The 25,447-nt window shown below is 42.5% G+C and overlaps 1 protein-coding gene across 2 annotated transcripts in view; it reads left to right on the forward strand.

Annotated features, from left to right (window-relative positions):
- The window catches only part of LOC140211779 (threonine--tRNA ligase 1, cytoplasmic-like), a 90,191-nt gene that overhangs the window by 29,848 nt on the left and 34,896 nt on the right, over window positions 1–25,447 (forward strand). For both annotated transcript variants that reach the window (XM_072281922.1, XM_072281924.1), the window contains 5 exons: window positions 15,798–15,919; window positions 18,281–18,398; window positions 19,194–19,258; window positions 20,131–20,209; window positions 20,326–20,472. In XM_072281922.1, the coding sequence (XP_072138023.1) occupies window positions 15,798–15,919; window positions 18,281–18,398; window positions 19,194–19,258; window positions 20,131–20,209; window positions 20,326–20,472 (531 nt within the window). The remainder of the gene's footprint in view (window positions 1–15,797; window positions 15,920–18,280; window positions 18,399–19,193; window positions 19,259–20,130; window positions 20,210–20,325; window positions 20,473–25,447) is intronic.

Consider the following 25,447-nt stretch of genomic DNA (forward strand, 5'->3'; position numbering starts at 1 on the left):
GGGCTGACCACTTCCTGCCTGATCTCACATCCGGCTGGGTGTTCTTGATGACAGGGTCTTTTGGGTCTCGAAGCATCAAGAATGATCTTACCTTGGCTATCTTGACCTCTTCAACAAGGGAATGCACTGGGATGGTAAGCTTTGTCTGGCTACTGTGGATTGCAACATTGATGAGGCTGCTCGGTACTCCAAGCCACTTCTTCGCATACTTGTTGATCTTCCGTTCCATTACCTCAACATGGGACGTTGCCACTTCGTAGACAGTTAGTGGCCACATTATCCGTGGCATCAGTCCATACTGCAAGCACCACATCTTCAACTTGCCAGGCAAGGCACACCTGTCAACAGACATCAGACCTCTGCTGATCTGTTCTCCTGTCTCTTGAACCCTCTTGGTGTCTCTCAGCTCCTCTGTGTACCATCGCCCGAGGCTCTTAACTGGTTGGTGCTGAATGGATGGAATCTCCTCTCCACAAAGAGTGAGATGAAAGTCAACCAGCTTTCCTCTCCTAAGAACAAGGCTCCTTGACTTCTTGGTCTTGAACTTCATTCTTCCCCAATCCATTAGCTCCTCGAGTCTAGATAGTACATTTTCCACTGCCTCTGTGCTGGGACCCAAAAGGGTGAGATTGTCCATGAATGCTCGTATTGGTGGTAACTCCCCTTCGCCATCAAGTGTGACACCTGGTCCCACGGATTCTGCAGCCCTCACAGTGACCTCCATGGCTAACACAAAAAGGATGGGTGAAATCGCACATCCCATTGGGATTCCAACATCCAAGCTCTGCCACCTAGTTGTAAACTGCTGAGTGGAAAACCTCATCCAGAAATCGTTGTAGTACTGCAAAACAAAGTTCCTCACCTTAGCAGGAATCCATAGGAATTCCATTGCAAACTCAATCAGGACATGTGGAACAGAACCACACGCATTTGCCAGATCAAGCCAAACTACAGCCAAATTTCTTCTCAACCTTTTTGACTCCTGGATGGTATGCCATATCATACTAGAATGTTCAAGGCATCCTGGGAAGCCTGGTATTCCTGCCATCTGCACAGATGTATTTACTAATCCATTCTCTATCACAAGTGAAGATATTCTTTTTGTCAGAATGCCAAACATAATCTTCCCCTCTACATTCAGGAGTGAAATTGGTCGGAACTGATTCAACGCAGAAGAATTCTCTTCCTTCGGGATGTATACTCCTTCAGCCTCACTCCATGACAAAGGAACAACACCTTGTCTCCACACCACCTTTAACAAGCTCCACAAGTATTTCCTCAGCTCTTCACACTTCTTGAACACTTTATACGGCACTCCATTAGGTCCTGCCACTGAGCCTGACCTTGCCTTTCTGATGAACCGTTCAACTTCTGCCAGTCTGGGTTCTGACAGATCAAACTTCACTCCTGGCTTGGTAGGCTTCACAAGCCCTGAAATGTCAAGCAAAGGAGCCTCCCACTGTTCATTAGAGTAAGTGCTTGCCAGGTGATCCTCAAGTTCTTGTTGAGAGATGTTAAGCTGCCCGCTCTTACTTTGTTCAGACAGTTTCTTTGTGAACTCGTGAGGGTTCTCAAAGAACGCTTTTTTTGCCTTCTCTCTTTTCTTTCTTTTTTTACGTTGTGACTCTGCACGACGGAGTGATGCTAACTTTATTTGAAAATGCTCTCGGAGATCATCTAGCCCTGACTTGTCACCCTCACTTGCTACCTTCTACCTCTGTCTCACTGACCTAAGCTCTCTCCTCGACCTACTAATCTCCTTCTGGCACCTGCTTGGTTGCTGCGTAGACTTTGCTTTCTTCAACTCAACCAAACCAAACCTGTGCTTTCCAACTTCGTAAATCATATCGCCCATCACTTCCAACTTTCTCTTTGATGTTCCCCTGAGAGTGTTCTCCAACATCCTACTGATATCCTCTTCAAATACACACCAAGCCTTCTCATCTGCCATTGCTGGCCACTTGACCTCCCTCTTCTTCTCTACCTCCTCACCGCCACCATCATGCGAAGGATCTACCTGGGTACTGTGGTCTGAAACCTGACCTGGGTTATCTCTCCTCTGACCTGGAGTATGATGACTCTCTCCAGAGCGAATTGCTGTGGCTTGTGAATCAGTGGTTGAAAAGGCCACATCATCTGTGCTTGGTGAAGTAATCTCATCTTCATCCACTGGGATGGAATAGCACCTCAACTTTGCTTGGTGGACTCATAAACTTTTAATGCTGGAAAACGCACTCCCACACCAACATACTGGACACTCAGAGCCTCTTATCCTAGCTCTTGGTCGTAGCCATTCCCTGTAATTAACTGTATCAGTCCGATTGGGTCCATCATTCTCCCTCCCTCTCGGTGGACCCTGAGGGTATGTTTCTCCCTGTAAACTAGAAGCTTCGAGAGGTGGGTGCTCATCTGAGCTGGTGCTCGGACTGCCAATCCCGACACCTCCGGTGCCAGTCTTTCCTGGCTGTCCGCTGTCTCTCCACGCTGTCACCGGACTATTCCCGGTTGCCAACCAGATTATTCCTGGCAGTCACTGGTGTCCAGAACAAAAGAGTTTAAAAAATACACGTGGACTAAAATGTTAACTGTCCTGTGCTATCACCAGTGGGATCATCAGTTGATCTGCCACCTATCTTCAGGAGTTTCAGCCCGCTTATGATCAAGACTCCCTCGAGGTGGTGGGCCAGCAGTGCTAAAGCACCACCTCCCACTGGTGAGCTTAAAAACTTGGCATCTGCCTCTATCAGAGTTGTTGTTCACTTCCATCCAACAGATTGTCTGCTCTTCAGGTGTCTATGCCACTACTGAAGGTTATTAAATAAATAATTCCATTCAACTCTGTCGAAAGCTTTCTCAGCATCTAGGGATACCAGTCATTTCGATACCGTGTTAGAAGAGAATAAATAACATTTAATAACCGGCGAATATTAAAGTGAGAATATCGATTTTTGATGAATTCGGTTTGGTTATCAGAAATGACAGATGGTAAAATATTCTCAATCCTATGGGCCAAAACTTTAGATAAGATCTTAGCAACAACATTAAGTAAATAAATTGGTCTATAAGAAGAGCATTCAGTTGGATTCTTATTCCTTTGGTGGTGTCTGAAAAGAGGATACTGTCCAAGTTGCATGCCATCTTGGACAATGTCTCCCATCCACTACATAATGTACTAGGTGGGCACAGGAGTATATTCAGCCAGAGACTTATTCCACCGAGATGCAACACAAAGCATCATAGGAAGTCATTCCTGCCTGTGGCCATCAAACTTTACAACTCCTCCCTTGGAGGGTCAGACACCCTGAACCAATAGGCTGGTCCTGGACTTATTTCCTGGCACAATTTGCATATTACTATTTAAATATTTATTGTTTTATTACTATTTATTATTTATGGTGCAACTGTAATGAAAACCAGTTTCCCTCGGGATCAATAAAGTATGACTATGACTATTTTAAGAATGAGCGAAATGGAAGCCTCATAAAAAGATTGAGGGAGTCTGCCTGACTTAAATGAATCCGAAAAAACTGAACATAAATGAGGTATAAGCAGTGAGGAAAAGGTCTTATAAAATTCTCCAGAAAATCCGTATGGACCCGAAGCCTTCCTCAAATGTAATGAGCGCACAGCCTCAACAATTTCCTCAAAAGAAATAGGTTGTTCCAACAATTTTCTGTTGTCAGCAGAAATTGTAGGAATATTTATTTGATCTAAAAAATTGTTCATTATAGTATCATCCTTAGAAGATTCAGAACTATAAAGTTTAGAGTAAAATTCTCTGAAAGTATCATTTATTTCTAAATAATCAGTTGTCCTATCGCCATTAGCTTTGCATATTTCTTTAATCTGTTGTTTAGCTCTAAAGGTTTTAATTTGATCAGCCAATAATTTACCTGTTTTATCTCCATGAATATAAAATTAACTTTTATCTTTTAGGAGTTGGGTTTCATTGGATAAGTTAAAAGAAGATCATATTTAGTTTTAATTTCAGCACATCTTTTATATAAAGCAGGTTCTGGAGCCAAGGCATACTCTTGGTCTAACTGTTTCAGCTGATTAGCTAAATCACTTCTCTCTTTATTAGCTTTCCTCTTAATACTTGCAGTATAAGAAATAATTTGTCCTCTAATATACGCCTTAAAGGCATTCCATCTAATAAGACTAGAAATCTCCTCTAACGTATTCTCTTCAAAAAAAAAGGTAATTTGTCTCTCCATAAACTTTAAAAAATCTTTATCAGATAACAAAGTCAGATTAAATTGCCAAAATCTATTTGTTTGAAGAAGACCAGGAAGATTTAAAGATAGAAACACAGCGTGATCTGAAACAGCAATCTCTTTATATTCACAGAATCAAACTAATGGAATCAGTTGGCTATCAGTAAAAAAAAATCAATCCCGGAATATGTATGATGAACATGAGAAAAAAACGAATATTCCTTATCTACTGGATAAAAAAAACGCCAGGCATCAACAATGCCATATTTCATTAAAGAAGATTTAATAAACACAGCTAATTTATATGGAATCATTGGTTTAAAAGATGAACGATCTAAAACTGGATCTAAGCAACAATTAAAGTCTCCACCCATCACCAATGAGTACAGACTTAGATCTGGCAAAAATGAAAAAAAACACTGGAAACTGAAAACAATGAAAAAAAAGAAACCTGGGTCATCTATATTCGGAGCATATACATTGGCAAATACCATTAATTTGTTATTTAGTTTCCCTGATACTATAACAAAATGCCCATTAGTATCAGAAATTACTTTATGTTGAACAAAGGGAACTTTGTTATCTGTAAGGATCGAAACCCCTCTTGCTTTGGCCTGAAACGAAGAATGAAAATGAGTGCCTCTCGGTCGATTTTTAAAAAAGTGTGAATTGTCACACTTATGTACATGTGTTTCTTGAAGAAAAACAATGGGTACCTTAAGTTTTTTAGTATAGGCAAAAATCTTTTTTTTCACAGGGTGATTTAGTCCTTTTACATTAAAAAAATAAAATAATACTTTGATACATTTTAAGGCTCTTTATAAGAAAGATTAAAATAACAATCAGAAAAATCTATATCAAACCCAAATAATAAACCTTGAAATATATTAACTAAGCAACAGAATTGACTAAATTCCCAAATCAGCTTCAAGAAAAAAAGACTACCCATCTCTCCTCTCCCTCCCAAAGAAAGAAACTCGGCCATAGAGCAACCGTTATCTGCTTTCCCTAAACCCATTCCCTTAGAAAGCCTGTTGGAACCGCTCCAAGAATTCAAGGTTATTTACTTTCCAACCTAGTCTAAATAATACAGTGAGAAACAAGCTTAGACAGGTTTATCAAACAGAAATAACAATTGTTCATACTAAAAAATATTAAAGTCATTTTTTAACATGTAGTATTTCTGTTTTGCAAGAGTTTTAGTCTATATATATATATATATATATATATATACACACACACACAGTCATTCACTTTTTTTAAAGTCTAAAAATTTGTGCACCTGTTCCTTCGTATAAAGCCATTTAAATGATCCATCTTCCAATGTAATCCTCAGTTTTTGGAGAACAAAGAGAGGGTTTAAAATTTTGACAGTTTAACTCCATCATAACTTTTTTGAACTTAACATGTTCTGCCATGACTTCTGATGAAAAATCTTGAGCAATAGGTATCTTTTGATCTTGATAGTCAATCATACCTTTTCCACGGGCGGCACGAATCAGACGATCCTTTACTTGAAATTCATGGAAACATATAATGACTGATCTTGGTTTAGATTTTGAAGCCGATTGGTAGATTGGTGACCGGTGAGCACGATCAATCAAAGGCAGAGACTTTATAATATCAGGGAATAATTCCATCAAAAGATTTGCAAAGAATTCTTTAGGATTATCTCCTTCCATTTGTTCTTTAAGTCCCAGGATTCATAAGTTGTTTCTCCTACTTCTGTTTTCCAAATCAACAATCTTATTTCTCATCATTTCGTTGGTCCTAAATTGTTTTTCATATAGCTTTTGCATATCATCCATTCTCCTGTCCAGTAAAGTAATAACATCTTCATGTTCCTTTATTTTCTTATCATGTTCGTTAGAATTGCTTGAATGTCTTCTAGTTTTGTACCTATTTGTTTAATTTCAATGCTGATTTCTTTTCTAAACTGTTGAAACTTCTCAGTAAGCTTTTGAATTGAACTTGTAATAGCTTCCAAAGCTGCTTTAGTAGTAATATTAAAATGATATCCTGTCTAACAACAGTATTTCAAAAGGTTGGAGAGAAAAGTAAGTAAATTAGGAGCAGCAGTAGAGAGCTGTTACTCCATCAGCAGCCAGCAGGCAGTACCCAGAGGTTTTCTAATCATATAAACTCAGGGCTGGGATGTTGATTTCAACTCGGGGCTGGGCTGTTGATATAAACTCAGGGCTGGGATGTTGAGATAAACATAGCAGATGTTTTGATAGAAACTTAGGCCTGGGTGTTGATATAAACTCAGGGCTGTGCTGTAGATATAAACTCAGTGCTGGGCTGTTGATATAAACATAGGGCTGGACTATTGATATAAATTTAGGGCTCGGGTGTTGATATAAACTCGGGGCTGAGTTGTTAAAAACTGCAGAGGTATTGAAATAAACTCAGGGTTGGGCTGTTGATATAAACTCAGGGCTGTGCTGTGGATATGGACTCAGGGCTGGGCTGTTAATATACACTCAGTGCAGTGATGTGAATGTATTCTCATGTCTGGGCTGTTGATATATACTGAGGTCTGGGTTTTTGTAATAAACATGGCAGAGGTATTGATATATCGCAGGGCTGGGCTGTTGATATAAACCCCAGGTATTCTCTCGATATAAACTCAGGTCTGGGCTGTTGATAAACTCACGGATGGGTTCTTGTTAAAAACGGCAGAGTTATTGAAATAAGCTCAGGGCTGAGCTGTTGATATAGACACGGCAGAGGTATTGATATAATCTCAGCTTTTGATAGAAAAAAACGGCAGAAGTTTTCTGAACATATAAATTCAGGGCTGGGCTGTTGATATAAACACGGGTGGGCTGCTGATTTAAGCTCGGCTGGGCTATTGATATAAACGCAGGTTTGGACTGTTGATACAAACTCAGATCTGGGCTGTTGGTATACACTCAGGGCTGTGATGTTGATATAAATTTCGGGCTAGGCTGTTGATAGAAACGCAGGGCTGGGTTGTTAATATAAACTCAATGCTGTGATGTGCATATACACTCATGTCTGGTCTTTTGATATAAAGTCAGGGCTGGAATGTTGATATATACTGAGGGCTGGGTTTTTGTTATAAACACGGCAGAAGTATTGATATATCTCAGGGTTGGGCTATTGATAGAAACTCAGGGCTCGGGAGGGTTCCGGTGACGTCATCGTCCAGAATGGCAGGTTAAATCAATAGCCACTCTGGAAAAACGCATATTTTGCCCTGTTAATCCATATAAGATCTTTCGAAAATATCTGAATTGATAAGGGGGGCAAGAATGGAGATTTAAAAAAGCATCTCTGCGGAGCCTATGGAAGAGAGAGGTACAACGAGCAGCTCCCCTACACGTGCGCATGGTGGCGAAGCTGACACGGGGCTTCGTGCAGGCGAAGCGGCAAATATGATAAGGATTTTGGAAGAGATGAGGGAAGTCCAAAAGGATATAAAACTCAATGATATAAAGTCAGAGCTCGCCAACGCCAATCAGAAAATAGCGGTGGCAGAGACTTGAATTGAGAAGTGGAAGATCACGTGCAAAATGTGGAACAGATACTAAGTAAGACGATAAAAATATTAAATGAACAGGAAAATAAATTGCTTGACCAGGAGGGAAGATCGCGACGGAAAAATATCAGGATTTATAATGTTCCCGAAGGAGCGGAGGTGCTGCCGATGATGAAGTTTGTAGAAAAATTGCTGCGGGACACGCTGGAGATTCCCCCAACTATGGAGATTGAAATTGAGAGGGCGCATCGTGCGCTAGTCCCGCGGCCTCCCGGAGACAGAGAAAGTAAGCCGCGCTCAATAGTACTTAGATTCCTTCCATTCAAGAGCAAGGCAGAGATTCTACGAAGGGCCTGGGGTAAGAAGAGGGTGTTTTGGAACGGGAAGTTAATATACTTCGATCAAGATTACTCCCCAGTGGTCCTACAGAAATGGAAGGAATATACCGAAGTGAAACAAGTATTAAAGCAAGAAAAGATTAAATTCCAAACCCCGTACCCTGCTAAACTGAGGGTGTTTTACGGAGGAGGGATACAGCTATATCAGACGGTGGAAGAGGCGACTACAGACATGAAGAACAGAGGGCTGCCCATTAGTGTGGTCAGACCGAGGGAAAGCCTGGCTGAGCAGTTATCGGGGACAGGAGGAGGACGAGAGAAGGATATTAGGAAGAGACTGTGAGTTCTCCGAAGACAGCCCTCACCTCCTCCAGAAGAGCCATAAGATCTGGCTAACTTTAAAAGTGCTGATAAACTAAACGGAAGCAAAAATAGATGATGATATACCTATCTCGAGAAATACGTATTAAAATTTGGATTTTATATTACTCAATTTTTCAAAATTCATTTATTCACTCCTTTATCCCCACCTAAATGCGAATATATGCATGGGAGGAATACACAGGGAAATCATTTCTGTGCAATAGACATAGATTTTTTTTACTTACTTTTATAGGTACTGCAGTGGGGGCCCTCAACTCACAGGTAGGAGGGGCTTTCCCCCACATCTAGATGTTTCTTCCAACTCAACCCAGGGTCATCTAGAGATCCCAACCTTGGAATCATACCTTTGTTACCTTTTGTTTTAATTACAGGTTTCCCCCGCCATCCGAAGGTAGAGCGTTCCTATGAAACGGTTCGTAAGCCAAAATGTTGTAAAGTGAAGAAGCAATTACCATTTATTTATATGGGAAAATCTTGTGAGCGTTCACAGACCCAAAAATAACCTACCAAATCATGCCAAATAACACATAAAACCTAAAATAACAGTAACATATAGTAAAAGCAGGAATGATATGATAAATACACAGCTTATATAAAGTAGAAATACTTTTCCACAATCATTACTGCACTGTTATCCGTAGCGAAAATCTCACACAAGCGCCGTCGGCAGAAAATCTCACGCAAGCGCTGTTGGCAAAAACACGGCGCAAGCGCTCTCCAGTAACCATTAAGCTATGAAGCTGCCAAATCATACCAAATAACATGTAAAAATACACAGCCTATATAAAGTAGAAATAATGTAAGTACAGTGTAGTATCACTTACCAGAATTGGTTCAGCGCCGAGCACATGGATGATGGTGTGTTAGACTCGCAGGTTGGGTGGTGCAGTGGCCCCCACCCTCCAGGCAACCGACAGATACCGAACCACGAAGCCTGCAGGGGTACAGCGGTAGCTGGGAGGCACACAGCACATCTTTAAAAAAAAAACCAAAATAAACATGCTAATTAATTAGGTGTCACCCGGCACATAATTGTCGGCCCAGATCAGTGCCGATTTCCGATTGCGTCATCTCTGATCCGGGTGGACAATTATGTGTCGGACGGCACCTAATTAATTAGCTTGTTTATTTCAGCTTTTTTCTTAAAGATGTGCTGTGTGCCTCCTGGCTACCGTTGCATTCTCCGCAAATGGGTATCTGTCCGGGGGTTGGGGTGGTGGGACACTGGGGTGTTATCTCGTCATCGTCTGTTTCCATTAGGGCAGGCAGGTCATCTTCTATCTCTGCCCGACTCGATGTCAAAGGTCGAGGTTTGTCGTCTGCTGTGGCTGATGTGGAAGGCTTGCTTGACTGCTAAGCCTCGCGCATTTTTCTACCATACAGTTCTTTAATAAGGACTCAAACCATCCTGCAAATATCCCCTAAACCGACGTACCCTTTAAAAATTAAAGTCGTACTTTATCATTACTCATTCGGTTTCGATTGTTATCCTTTTTCTTCCAATTGCATCAGCTCTTCATCTATTAGTTCTTGGTCATGGGGTGCCAAAATCTCTTCAACATCATGTTCGTCAGCTTCCACAAGCCAAACTCACTTTGTCCTTACTTCGTTCACCACGATCGAAACACTTAATTATGTCTAGTTTTACGCTAAGTGTAACACCCTTACGAGCTCTTTTAGGCTTTTCCGATACCATAGAACTCATCTTGCAAACGACTGTGTTTAAGCAATGCTGGCGAGAATGCTGTTCTGAACCCGGGGGAGAGCGGCTGCTCGGGGCGCGCGCTGCCTTTTATCGCGCGCTGATTTTTTCAAGCGCGCTCCTTTTTTGCGTAACAGTGAAAACACCTTCTGAAAGCGAAAACGGGGTACTAATGTAGGTCTTTCATAACAGTGAGGTTTCGTAAAGCGAACGTTCGAAAAGCAGGGGACACCTGTATTCGCGTTTTTTGGCTCTTATTTGTTCAGGGAGTAGATTGATTAAGTTATATTCTGCAAATTTCAATGATATACTAACAGATAAATACATATGGCTAAGGACATAGTAAAATTCATTTCTTTTAATATCAATGGGCTGTTAAATCCAATCAAATGCAGTAAAATTCTATCGAATGAAAAAAGAACAAGCCCATGTTCTTTTATAAGAAACTCACTTAAGTGATAATAAGCATGGAAAATTAAAGAGAATGGGCTTCGCTAATTTGTTTTTCTCCTCATAAATCAGGACATAGAAGAGGAGTTGCTATTCTCATCTCAAGCAAGCTAAGTTTTGAAAAAGTATTCGAAATGGGAGATAAGGAGGGCAGATATTTTCTGGTAAGAGGGAATATAAACGGAAATCCAGTTACTTTATTGAATATATACGCACCCCCAGGAAGTGATATTAGTTTATTCCAGAAAATTACTAATATTACGGTAATGGAAACAGAAAGTCTCTTGATATGTGGGGGAGACTTAAATTTACAATTACAACCAAAGTTAAACTCTTCCAATAGAAAAACTTATGAAACAAAGTCCTTACATAAGAAAGTTAACACTCTTTTTGAGGATGTTGGTCTAATTGATATATGGAGGGACCTTTTCCCCAACAGAAGGGATTACACTCATTATTCTGCCCCCCATTCTGTATATACAAGAATAGACTATTTCATAACATTTGAAAAAGATAGTGACAAAATAATCACCTGTGGAATTGGGACAATAGATGTAAGTGACCATGCACCTATATATTTATCTGTTGATTTTGACCTACAACCAAAGAATACTATTTGGAAACTAAATTCAAGTCTACTCAATGATCCCTATTTTAAGGAACAAATTAAAAAAGAAATTGGTCTTTACTTAGAATTCAATGATAATGGAGAGGTTTCACCTCCCATTCTATGGGATACTCTGAAGGCTGTCTTAAAGAGAAAATTATAGCAATATCTTCATATAAGAAAAAATAAGGAATAGAACATTAGAGGAATTACAAAATAAGCTGAAGGAACTAGAAAAAAAAACAAATTGAGTTTGGCACAGGATATACTAGAGGAAATTTAAAAAATTAGGAATGAAATTAATAGTTTGGCTACATAAGAAATTAGAAAAAAATTGATGTTTCTGAAACAGAGACACTATGAAAATAGATCTAAGTCTATTAAAACACTGGCGTGGAAACAAAAAAAAAGATAGAAGAAAATACAATTCATAGAATCAGGGATCCAAGAACAAAAGTGATAAAAAAATAAGCTAAGTGAAATTCAAGAAGCTTTTGAATGTTTTACAAAACACTATATTCCAAAGTTCCAGGGGAAAGCATAACCCAAATTGACACCTTCCTGAATTCTTTAGAGTTACCCACTTTAAGCAAAGAACAAAATAAAACGAAAACATAACTGAAGCTGAACTAAAAACTGCAATTAGTTGGCTTAAGTTAAGCAAGTCACCAGGATCAGATGAATATACGGCAGAGTGGTATAAAGAGTTTAGAAGTGAGTTAATTCCTGTTTTACTCCCCACACTGAACTGGGCTCTAAGAAAGACGCACAAATGCCACCCAGCTGGAAGGAGGCGATAATCTCAACTATACCGAAAGAAGGCAAGGATAAAATGGAATGTGAGCAACACACATCAAAGTTGCTGGTGAACACAGCAGGCCAGGCAGCATCTCTAGGAAGAGGTACAGTCGACGTTTCAGGCCGAGACCCTTCGTCAGGACTAACTGAAGGAAGAGTTAGTAAGAGATTTGAAAGTGGGAGGGGGAGATCCAAAATGATAGGAGAAGACAGGAGGGGGAGGGATGGAGCCAAGAGCTGGACAGGTGATTGGCAAAGGGGATATGAGAGGATCATGGGACAGGAGGTCTGGGGAGAAAGACAAGGGGGGGGACCCAGAGGATGGGCAAGGGGAATAGTCAGAGGGAGAAAAAGGAGAGTGAGAGAAAGAATGTGTGTATAAAAATAAATAACGGATGGGGTACGAGGGGGAGGTGGGGCATTAGCGGAAGTTAGAGAAGTCAATGTTCATGCCATCAGGTTGGAGGCTTCCCAGACGGAATATAAGGTGTTGTTCCTCCAACCTGAGTGTGGCTTCATCTTTACAGTAGAGGAGGCCGTGGATAGACATGTCAGAATGGGAATGGGATGCGGAATTAAAATGTGTGGCCAGTTCAACTCTTTGAATGAAAATGCAGAAAGTTTGAAGTTAATAACTCATCTCTTTCTACCTTGGGCCACGAACCTATCAATCATCCCTGCAGTGGACCACTTTCTGGAGGTCCAAGATGCCGACCTCTACAAAGAAGGGAACCATGTGCTCCACAACCGCTGGAGTAAGTGTGTAAATGTAGGAGGGGAGTATGTTGAAAAATAAATGTGCTAGGTTTTCTAAAATTGACTCCTCCTACCTTAGGCCATGAACTTAGCAATCACCCCTCGTAAATTCAGGACTGTGCTGTTGATAGAAACTCAGGACTGGGTTCTTGTTAAAAAATGGCAGAGGTATTAAGATAAACTCAGGGCTGGGCTGTTGATATAAACACGGCAGAGGTATTCTATTGATAGAAATTCAGGGCTGGGCTATTGATATAAATTCAGGGCTCAGCTGTTGATGGAAACTCAGGGCTGAGTTGTTAAAAAACGGCAGAGGTATTGATCTGAACTCAGGGCTGTGTTGTTATTAACAAGGCAGATATATTGACATAAAGTACTGGCTCTGCTGTAGATATAATTATGGCAGAGGTTTTCTGTTGATGTAAACATGGCAGATATATTGTTATAATCTCGGGACTCGGCTGTTGATATAAACACGGCAGAGGTTTTCTGATCATATAAACTAAGTTGTTGAGATAAACTCAGGGCTGCGATGTTGAGATAAACTCAGAGCTGATGTTGATATAAACATAGCAGATGTTTTGGTAGAAACTTAGGCCTGCGTGTAGATATAAACTCAGGGCTGGGCTGTTGATATAAACTCAGTAGTGTGCTGTTCCAATAAACACAGTGCTGGGCTTGGCTGTTGATATCAACTCAGGGATGGGCTGTTGATATAAACTCAGGAATATGCTGTTCATATAAATTCAGGGCTGCGCTGGGCTGTTGATATAAACTGAGGGCTGGGTTCTTGTTATAAACACGGCAGATGTACTGACATAAAGCAACTGCTGTGCTGTAGATATAAACATGGCAGAGGTTTTCTGTTGATATATACTCAGGGCTGGGCTGTTGATTTAAACTCAGGGTTTGACTGTTGATATAAAATCAGGGCTGGGCTGTTGATATAAACAGGGCTGGGCTGTTGATATAAACTCACGACTGAGTTGTTGTTAAAGAATGGCATGGGTATTGGAATAAACTCAAGGCTGGACTTTTGATATAAACGCGGCAGAGGTATTCTGTTGATAGAAGCTCAGGGCTGGGCTGTGGATACAAACTCAGGGCTGGGCTGTTGATATAAACTCCAGGCTGGGCTGTGGATACAAACTCAGGGCTGGGCTGTTGATAGAAACTCAGGACTGGACTGTTGATACAAACTCAGGGCTGGGCTGTTGATATAAACTCGGCTGCATTGTAAACACGGCAGATGACTTGACATAAAGTAACGGCTGTGCTGTAGGTATAAACATGGCAGAGGTTTTCTGTTGATACAAGCTCGGGGCTGGGCTGTTGATTTAAACTCAGGGCCTGGCTGTTGATATAAAATCAGGGCCGGGCTGTTGATATAAAATCAGGGCCGGGCTGTTGATATAAACACGGCGGAGGTATTGGTATAACTCAGGTCTGGGCTGATGATATAAATTCAGGGCTGATGTTGATATAAACACTGCAGAGGTTTTAATAGAAACTCAGGCCTGGCTGTTGATATAAACTCTGAGCTGGGCTTTTGACATAAATTTACGGGTGGGCTGTTGATATTAACTCAGGGCTGGGCTGTTGATATAAAGTCAGGGCTGGACTGTTGATATAATCTCACGGCGGGACTGTTGATATGAATGGAATATCGGTCTATTGATGTAAACAATGGGCTGACTGTTGGTATAAACACATTGTCGGATTGTTGCTGTAAATACAGTGCTGAGTGTTGATATAAACTGTCTGTACAGTTGAATTAAATGCAGGACTGGACCATTGAAACTCACCAATTGGAACGTAACGTTTGGGTTCTTTAATCCTTGCTTTGGTTTCTGGTGATAGTGAGATCTTTAAGACAGTGGTCCCTAACCACTGGGCCGCAAAGCATGTGCTACCGGGCCACGATGAAACGATATGATTTGGCGATATGAAACAATATGAGTCAGCTGCACCTTTCCTCCTTCCCTGTCACGCACTGTTGAACTTGAACATAGGGTTGCCAACTGTCCAATATTAGCCGGGACATCCCGTATATTGGGCTAAATTGGTTTGTCCCATATGGGACCGCCCTTGTCCCATATTTCCCCCACTAAGGTAGAGCGTTCCTATGAAACTGTTCGTAAGCCAAAATGGCGTAAAGTGAAGAAGCAATTACCATTAATTTATATAGGAAAATTTTTTGAGCTTTCCCAGACCCAAAAAATAACCTACCAAATCATACCAAATAACATATAAAACCTAAAATAACAGTAACATATAGTAAAAGCAGGAATGATATGATAAATACACAGCCTATATAAAGTAGAAATAATGTATGTACAGTGTAGTTTCACTTAACAGAATCGGGAAGATTACTCCAAAACCGATTTGTTGAAAAAAATCAGCACGTACACGCATGCGCGTGTCATGTATGCACACATCACGCGTGCGCACACAGGTGTCTGCGCAAGGCTTCATGGTCATGGTAGTCTTTCTTGGGGTAAACACAAATGTCCCGTATTTGACCGCTACTTTTGTCCCTTATTTGGGAGTGAGAGAGTTGGCAACCCTACTTGAACATCCCCCACCCCCGGTCAGCTGGTCCACAAGAATATTGTCAATATTAAACCAGTCCGCGGTGCAAAAAAGATTGGAGACCCCTGCTTTAAAACATGGTGCATCATTTTTTGTATTAAACTATTAGACATTGGAGCAGAATTAGGACTTTTGCCATTGAATCTTCTCTGCCATTCAGTCATGGCTGATTTATTTTCCCTCTTGACCCCATTTTCCTGCCTTCTGCCAATAACCTTTTAATAACCTGACTGTTATTTTGTTACATATTTGCTGCAGCCTTCTAAGTCTTCAAGGCCACAAAGTCTAATTGTGAAATCATTTGGGAACTACACTGACAGGAATAACTACAGACATTGTTCCATGTGTCCATCTCATCACCATATAGTTTAATGTCATTGAAGTCATTCGAGCTGTTGTGTGCGTATGTGGAACTATTTCACATGGACTACCGTTCTTTTTAACACAGGTATACTGGCACTCTAGTGCCCACATCTTGGGCGAAGCCTTGGAGCGATATTATGGAGGCTACCTGTTTACTGACCCACCTGCAGAGAATGGATTCTGTTGTGACTTGTTCCTGGGAGACAGGTATTGTGTCTAACAAGCTCCTTCTGAGCAATAGGCTCCCATTTAGCATTGGATTTCAGTTAGTACGGGACCATCTAAAACAAAGCCTTATCTTTCTGTGGAATCATGGAATTCCACTTTGTCGCCCACCTTATCATTCCCCATACCACCTTCCCACCAGGTTGAACTGCATCATACTGCAATCTCCCAAATACTCCTGATTTTCTTGCACTTGCTTACTCCCCACAGTCCCTGTTGTCTTTCACTCAGACCTCGATTCAATTGGACATCTTCAGACAGCATTTGCAACCCCTGGTGCCTCCAGATCACAGAGCCTGCCATCTCCTGCTTGAACCACGATTGAATTGGACATTTTCAAAATGCAGATCTCAGTGACTCCAAGCCTAGGCAGCTCGAGACCACAGGCTACACTGCTGCCAGCTCAGGTTCCAAAGATCCCGGATGCCTTCAGACTGCAAATTACACAGCCTCTTGCTGCAGCTCTAGCCGGGACCTTAGCCAAGACCACCTTACTGCTTTTGGGATTCTTGCCCCACTATCACTCTCCAACCCCAGGTCTCTCAGGCACTCAGTTACTTCTTGGGTCCTCAAAGCCAGCATCTTCCTCCCACCTTACCTTCCCTAAGCACCCTGACCCTCTCCTTTCCTCTGATGCCCTCAACTACCCTGCCCCCTCTGAGCCCAGCTAATTTCTTCCATGCCTTCCCCATTCCTTGTGGCCTTCCCCTCTCTGAAGCAGAATGTTCGTCCTCAGCCAGGGCCTTACCTTTGTCCCCCTTTGCACACAGCTCTCTGAGTTCCTCGCCCGCCACAATGCCAAGCTTTTCTTCCGTTGCCTCTGTCTCCGAGTCCACTTCTTTTGCAAAAATTCCCACCCCATACCAATGACCTTTTCTCCCATCTCCAACCCTCCTGTGGTTCAGGAACTGCTACTTCTATGATTCCCTTGTCCATACATCCCTTCCCTCTAATATCCTTCCCAGCACTTATCCCTGCAAGTGACAGAAATGCTACACCTGTCCATTCACCTCCTCCCTTACCTCCGTTCAAGGTCTCAAACAATCCCCCTGGTGCGGCAACACTACAAATCTGCTGTGGTTGTCTGTTATGTCCAGTGCTCCCGATGTGGTGGCCTCTACATTGGCAAGATCTATCATAAATTAAGAGACGGCTTCGTTGAGCACCTCCACTTTATCTCCTGAAAGCAGAACCTCCCAGTGGCCGACCATTTTAATTCTAATTTCCATTCCCGTTCTGACATGTTGTGCCATGATGATGCACCCTCAGAGAGAAGGAGCTTCCAACCTGATGGACTTCATAGTCTGTCTAGGTAGCCTGCAACCAGATGGCATGAACGTCGGTTTCTCCGTTTGATTTTTTTTTATTTCCCTCCTCCTTCCCTCCTCTTCTATTCTCCACTCTGGCTTTTTACCTCTTCTCACCTGCCTTTCACCTCCCCCGGTGCCCCTCCTTCTTCCCTTTCTCCCGTGGTCCACTCTCCTTCCCTACTGGATTCCTTTTTCTTTGACATTTACCTTTCCCTCCCACCTGGCTTCACCTATCACCTTCTAGCTCATCCTCCTCTTCAACCCCCCCCCCCAACCTTTTCATTCCGACATCTTCCCCCTTCCTTTCCAGTCCTGATGAAGGGTTTCAGCCTGAAACACTGACTGTTTATTTATCTCCATAGATACTGGCTGACCTGCTGAGTTCCTCCTGCATTTTGTGTGTGTTGCTCACCGTCTGCTGCTCACTCTTTACATTTGAAGGGGGCGGTATTAACTGTCAGCCTTGTGGTGTGGGGTATCTTTTTGGTCTCCGTTATTTGACTGAACCTTTGCTTGCACAGATTGAATAAAGTTGCTGATATCTCCTGAGCAAAATCATCACACATTTCCATTGTCCCTATGCTCCAGTGTCAGTGCTCTCATCAGTGAAAGGAAATTAGTTCCATGTTTATTGCTCTACACATTGCATATAAGAACACTGCACACAGAAACAGACCCTTCAGCCCATTTAGTCTGTACCAAATCTGCCTGGTTCCATCATTCTGCAACCTTCCATACCCCTCCCATCTATTTACTTCTACAAATTTCTCTTAAACGTTGAAATCAAACCCGCATACACCACTTGAGCTGGCAGCTTGTTTCACCCTCTTGAGTGAAGAAGTTCCCCCTCGTGTTTCCCTTGTACCTTTCAACCTTGGCCCCTGACCTCTAATTCTTGTCTCAGTGGAGAAAGCAGAAACAAAAGGCTTTTGATTGCTATTTTGCTTCACATTCTCTCCAGCTCCCCTCTTTCTGATGTCATTCATAGTCCAAAAGGGGTTCCACTGCCTCACCTGTTCTTTTCCTCTCTTAGAGGTGTGTCTGCCAGTGATTTTCCCCACTTGGAGAATATCTGTAAATCAATCATGATGGATTGTCAGACATTTGAGAGACTGGAAGTGAGCAAGGAGAACTTGCTTGAGATGTTTAAGGTAATAACCATGATTCGTTTCCAGTGCTTGCGTGTCTTGTGAATGCTCTCTGGGGAGATGAACGATTGGTTGGCTGGACTGACTGGTCTCTGATGCCCCGCACTGTAACTGTGTGATCCGGGCTCCATCTCACCCACTGTGTTCACTGCTCCACCCACATGACTGAACTGTACTCTGTCACTGTTCCATTCCTGGGGGAGGAGGCTTTGTTTGGGGTGGTGGTGTATCATTTCAGAGTTTCATTTCTCTGTTGAACTTCAGGCTCTGAGTGCCCACTGACCAGTGGGTTAGTATGGCCAGTGGTGCTTTGTGTAGCAGTGGATTTCAGGTTCAGGTTCAGATTTGTTTAACACGTGTACGTGAAACACACAGTGAAATGCATCATTTGTGTGAACAACTGACCCAAGGTTGTCCTGGGGGCAGCCCGCAAGTGTTACCACACATTCCAGTGCCAACACAGCATGCCCCCAAAGTTCATCAGAACAACACAGGACACAACAAATCAGAACATACCAAGTGACAAAGCAACAGCTGCAAAACAAGCTTCCCAACCCACACACATGCACAGTCCTTTAACCCCAGGACAGACCCGCTTTGGCCTCCAGCAAACTTTGGGCCTTCGACTTCCCCAGTGGACTCGCATAGGTTCACAGACCCAGGTTCTAGCCATTCTTAGTTAATGAGTTCTCAGCCCCTTTTATCATGTTTGAACTGTGTAAGTTGGTGCCTTGTGCTTCATTGTGACTGTTGTAAAAGCTGTTTGAGTTGCCAATGAAACTTTCTGTTCTTTCGCAGTACAATAAATTTAAGGTGCAGATACTAAATGAGAAGATTGACACACCGACTACCACAGTCTGCAGGTCAGGAAGAGCCGTGATTTACATGTTCTTTTTACTTATAATCGTGTCGTAGTGGTGGGGAACAAGTAAGTGACCAGTTATTCATCTGCTCTCTTGTGGTCACTACCTCCATTGAGCCTGTTATAACTAACTATGGGCACTGGGTGGCAGCACTGAGTCATTACTCAAAGATCAACTTTATTTGGCATATTCAGTTACATGTGTTCAGAATTTGCTGTGGTGTGTTGCTCAGGGTGTGACATGAAACAAAAAACAGCATTCAACAATTATAAAGAATAAAAAAAAATACATTTAGAGGTTAAAGTACAGATATGGAATAAAATGGGTGATAAATGGATGAAATCTGTCATGTAGTGTGGCTATGCTGAAGGTGTTGTCCTGAGGTTCTGTTACTCTGTCCTGATGTCAATTAGCACAGTTTGGGCTCGCTAAGTTGACTGTGGCTGATCCAGGCAGGCACTGTAGGAATCACTGGGAGCATGGATCTGGCACTGCAATGTTCCCTCACCTGCAGGCAGAACCTGTGTAACACACAAAATGCTGGAGGAACTTAGCAAATCAGCCAATAACTATTGAGGACACTGAACAGTCGACGTTTTGGGCCAAGACCCTTCATCAAGATTGAAAAAGACTGAAGTTTCTGATTCCTTTCCAGTCCTGATGAATGGACTTGGCCTGAAACGTTGACTGTTTATTCCCCTCCATTGGTGCTGCCTCCAGCATTTTGCGTGAGTTTCTGTGGATTTCCACCATCTGCAGAATCTCTTGTGTTCATGATGGGTAGGGTCCTGGGGCTATTGTAGCTCCTCTATGTACAAGTGCTGACACCAGATCTGGTCTTCATCCTTGCTGATTTTGACTCTTTTCTGTAGGTGCGGCCCATTGGTTGATCTGTGCAAGGGACCCCATGTCAGACACACCGGCAAAATTAAAGTTTTCAGAGTTTATAAGGTGAGGGAGCACCTGCTCTCCAATCTCTGACCAGGTAGAGTGCTTCATAACTCCACCCAAACAGGAGAATACTATTGCTAAAATTGAAGTGTTTTTGTTCATATGCAAATTCAAAGAGCTCTTCAGCTTCTTGGGAGGGCAAGTCTGACGTGGAGACATTGCAAAGAATCTATGGGATCTCATTTCCTGACCACAGCATGCTAAAAGAATGGGAGCAAGTGCAGAAAGAAGCCAAGAAGCAGGATCACAGGAAGATTGGACAGGTATGAGATCGTTTCTGTGGTTCAGTTTAAGTCTCCATTTCAAATTAATGGGTATATACACAACACAGGACGTTGCATTGTCTGACTGTTTTAAAATAATTTCTTTGATCCACATCAGTCTTTTCATTGAATCCCCCCGCTGTCTGTGAGAAGTTTGCATGTTCTCCCATGACCGCGTGGTTTCCTCCAGGTGCTTGTGTTTCCTCCCATTTCCAGTGACATATGGGTTACATCCTAGCCACGAGGCAAGGGAAGAGATTGCTGAGCCTTTGGCTAGGATCTTCATGACCTCGTTGTCCACGGGAATGGTACCGGAGGATTGGAGGGAGACGAATATTGTCCCCTTGTTCAAAAAAGGTAGTAGGGATAGTCTGGGTAATTATAGACCAGTGAGCCTTACGCCTGTGGTGGGAAAGCTGTTGGAAAAGATTCTTAGAGATAGGATCTATGGGCATTTAGAGAATCATGGTCTGATCAGGGACAGTCAGCATGGCTTTGTGTCTAACAAGCCTGATAGAGTTCTTTGAGGAGGTGACCAGGCATATTGATGAGGGTAATGCAGTGGATGTGATCTACATGGATTTTAGTAAGGCATTTGACAAGATTCCACATGGTAGGCTTATTCAGAAAGTCAGAAGGCATGGGATCCAGGGAACTTTGGCCAGGTGGATTCAGAAATGGCTTGGCTGCAGAAGGCAGCGGGTGGTGGTGGAGGGAGTACAGTCAGATTGGAGGATTGTCACTAGTGGTGTCCCACAAGGATCTGTCCTGGGACCTCTATTTTTCGTGATTTTTATTAACAGCCTGGATGTTGGGGTAGAAAGGTGGGTTGGCAAGTTTGCAGACGACACAAAGGTTGATGGTGTTGTGGATAGTGTAGAGGATTGTTGAAGATTGCAGAGAGACATTGATAGGATGCAGAAGTGGGCCGAGAAGTGGCAGCTGGAGTTCAACCCGGAGAAGTGTGAGGTGGTACACTTTGGAAGGACAAACTCCAAGGCAGAGTACAAAGTAAGTGGCAGGAAACTTGGTAATGTGGAGGAGCTGAGGGATCTGGGGGTACATGTCCACAGATCCCTGAAAGTTGCCTCACAGGTAGATAGGGTAGTTAAGAAAGCTTATGAGGTGTTAGCTTTCATAAGTTGAGGGGTAGAGTTTAAGAGTCGCGGGGTAATGATGCAGCTCTATAAAACTCTGGTTAGGCCACACTTGGAGTACTGTGTCCAATTCTGGTCGCCTCACTATAAGAAGGATGTGGAAGTATTGGAAAGGGTACAGAGGAGATTTACCAGGACGCTGCCTGGTTTAGAGAGTATGCATTATGATCAGAGATTAAGGGAGCTAGGGCTTTACTCTCTGGAGAGAAGGAGAATGAGAGGAGACATGATAGAGGTATACAAAATATATTAGAAGAATAGATGGAATGGACATCTATTCCACTCATTGAGCTCCTCTAGAAGCAAAGCCTTGTTGTCACCTATGTTGCTTGGTTTCACTTTGTAAGAGGTAAGCACCTCTTCCCCAGGGCACTACTGCTCAGTACAAGAGGACTTGGTTTTAAGGTAAGGGGTGGGAAGTTCAAGGGGGATATTCGAGGAAGGTTTTTTACTCAGAGCGTGGTTGGTGCGTGGAATGCACTGCCTGAGTCAGTGGTGGAGGCAGATACACTAGTGAAATTTAAGAGACTGCTAGACAGGTATATGAAGGAATTTAAGGTGGAGGGTTATATGGGAGGTAGGGTTTAAGGGTCGGCACAACGTTGTGGGCGGAAGGGCCTGTACTGTGCTGTACTATTCTATGTTCTATGTATAGTAGGTTAATTGGTCTCATGAGTGTAATTGGCCAGTGTGGGCTTGTTGGGCTAGAAAGGCCTGTTACCGTGACGTACCACTAAATAAATTAATTAATTAAAAATTCGTCTGACGCTTGTGAAGAAAAAGTGTGAGTCCGGCAATGTCTGTTGAGTGTGAACCAGAAGTAAGTGGGAGTGAAGGACGGTACAAATAAGGCTGTCTGTGAAAGGGTGGAAGCCAGAGGAGTCACCAGACAAGAATGATGATTGTACTGATGTGGGGGTGGAGGATGACCTCCCAGGGGAATGCAACAGAGACCGGTTTACTGGCACTCAGCATGGGTCCATGGTGCGGAAGGGAAAGGGGGAGAAGGGGGGAGCGATAGTGATAGGGGAACAGACAGGAGATTCTGTGGATGTGAACGGGATACCAGGATGGTATGTTGCCTTCCAGCTGCCAGGGTCAGGGACATCTCGGATCACATCCACTACATTTTGGAGAGGGAGGGAGAGCAGTCTGATGTCTTGGTACATATTGGTATCAATGACATAGGAAGGAAAAGCAGAGGTCCTGAAAAGAGAATTTAGAGAGCTGGGTAGAAAGCTGAGAAGCAGGACCTCCCAGATAGTAACTTCTGGATTTCTGCTGCACACACCAGTGAGGGTAGAAGCAGGATGATTTGGCAGATTAATGCATGGCTGAGAAGCTGGTGCAGGGGGCAGAGCTTCAGGTTCTTGGATCATTGGGATCTCTTCTGGGGGATGTGTGACCTGTTCAAAAGTGACGGGTTGCACCTGAACTCGAGGGGAACCAATATTCTGACAAGCAGGTTTGTTCGAGCTATTGGGGAGGGTCTAAACTAATTTGGCAGGGGATTGGGAATCAGAGTGAAGGGACTCAGGATACGATGGATAGTTAAAAGCAAAGATAGTGTGCAGCCAGACTGTCAGGAAGGGCAAGCAGATGATCGGACATAATTGCAGCCACCAGAGTGAGTATTGGTGCATTAGGGAGAATCAAAAAGAGTAGCAAATACAGTACTGAAAGTGTTATATCTCAATGCATGGAGTTTAAGAAATAAGGTGGATGATCTTGATGCACTATTACAAATTGTCAGGTATGATATTGTGGCCAACACTGAATTGTGGCTAAAGGATGGTTGTAATTGTGAGCTGAATGTCCAAGGTTACACGTTGTATCAGAGGGATAGGAAGGTTGGCAGACAGAGTGGTGTGACTCTGCTGGTAAAGAATGGCATCAAATCAGTAGAAAGATGTGACATAGGATTGGAAGATGTTGAATCCTTGTGGGTTCAGTTAAGAAACTGCAGGGCAAAAGGAATCTGATGGCAGTTATATACAGGCCTCCCAACAGTAGCTGGGATGTGGACTATAGGAAATAGAAAAGGCGTATCAGAAGTGCAATGTTTTGATAGTCATGGGACATTTCAACATGCAGGTCAATTGGGAAAATCAGGTTGGTAACGGATCTCAAGAGAGTGAGTTTGTTGAATGCCCAAGAGATGGCTTTTTAGAGCAGTTTGTCATTGAGCCTACTAAGGGATCAACTATACTGGATTGGGTGTTACGTAATGAAGTGAAAGTGATGAGGGAACTTAAGTTAAAAGAACAGTCAGGAGGCAGTGATCACAATATGAATGAGTTCAAGTTGTAATTTGAAAGGGAGAAAGTAAAGTCTGATGTAGCAGTATTTCAATGGAGTAAAGGAAATTACAGAGGTATCAGAGAGGAGTTGGCCAAAGTAAATTGGAAGGAGCTGCTGGCTGGGATGACAGTAGACCAGAAATGGTGTGAGTTTCTGGGAAAACTGAGGAAGATGCAGGATCGATGTATTCCAAAAATGAAAAAATACTCAAATGGTAAAATAGTACAACTGTGGCTGACAAGGGATGTCAAAGCTAATGTAAAAGCAAAAGAGAGGGCATACAACAAGACAAAAATTAGCAGTTAGATAGAGAATTGGGAAGCTTTTAAAAACCTACAGAGAGCAACTAAAAGAATCATTAGGAAGGAAAAGATGAAATATGAAAGCAAGCTAGTAAACAACATCAAAGTGGATAGCAAAAGTTTTTTCCAAGCATGTAAAAAAGAAAAGAGAGATGAAAGTGGATATAGGACCACTAGAAAATGAGGCTGGATAAATAATAATGGGGAACAAGGAGATGGCAGGTGAATGAAATGAGTATTTTGCATCAGTCTTCACTGTGGAAGACACTAGCATTGTGCTAGATGTTGTAGTTTGTGAGGGAAGAGAAGTGAGTGCAGTTACTATTACAAGGGAGAAGATGCTCAAAAAACAGAAAGACTTAAGGGTACATAAGTCACCTAGACCAGATGAACTGCACCCAAGGGTTCTGAAAGAGTTAGAGATTGTGGAGGCATTAGTAATGATGGAAAATTGAAAATGTTGCTCTACTTTTTAAGAAAGGAGGAAGGCAACAGAACAGAAATTATAGATCAGTTCACCTGACCTCAGTGGTTGGGAAGATGTTGGACTCAATTGTTAAGGATAAGGTTATGGAGTACTTGGTGACACATGATAAAATAGGAGTAGTCAACATGGTTTTCTTGAGAGAAAATCTTGCCTAACAAACCTGTTGGAATTCTTTGAGGAGATTACATGTAGGATAGATAAAGGGAATGTAGTGGATGTTATATATTTGGACTTTCAGAAGGCCTCCGACAAGGTGCCACACATGAGGCTGCATACCAAGTGAAGAGCCAATGGTATTACAGGACATTTACTGGAATGGTTAGAGCATTGGTTGATTGGTAGAAGGCAGCGGGTAGGGATAAAAGGATCTTTTTCTAGTTGGCTGCCAGCGACTAGTGGTGTTCTGCAGGGGTCAGTGATGGGACTGCTTTTAATGATGGAATAGATGGCTTTGCTGCCATGTTTTCAGATGATATGAAGATTGGTAGAGGGGCAGGGAGTGTTGAGGAAACAGGCTGCAGAAGCACTCAAACAGATTTGGAGAATGGGCAACAGAGTGACAAATGAAATACGGTGTTAGAAAATGCATGGTCATGCACTTTGGTCGTAGAAATAAATGTGCAAACAATTTCCTAAACGTGGAGAAAATCCAAAAATCTGGGATGGAAAGGAACTTGGGAGTCCTTCTGCAGAACACCCTGAAGGTTAATTTGCAAGTAGAGTTGATG

The sequence above is a fragment of the Mobula birostris genome, chromosome 18 (assembly GCF_030028105.1).
Source record: "Mobula birostris isolate sMobBir1 chromosome 18, sMobBir1.hap1, whole genome shotgun sequence".
Taxonomy (NCBI): Eukaryota; Metazoa; Chordata; class Chondrichthyes; order Myliobatiformes; family Myliobatidae; genus Mobula; species Mobula birostris.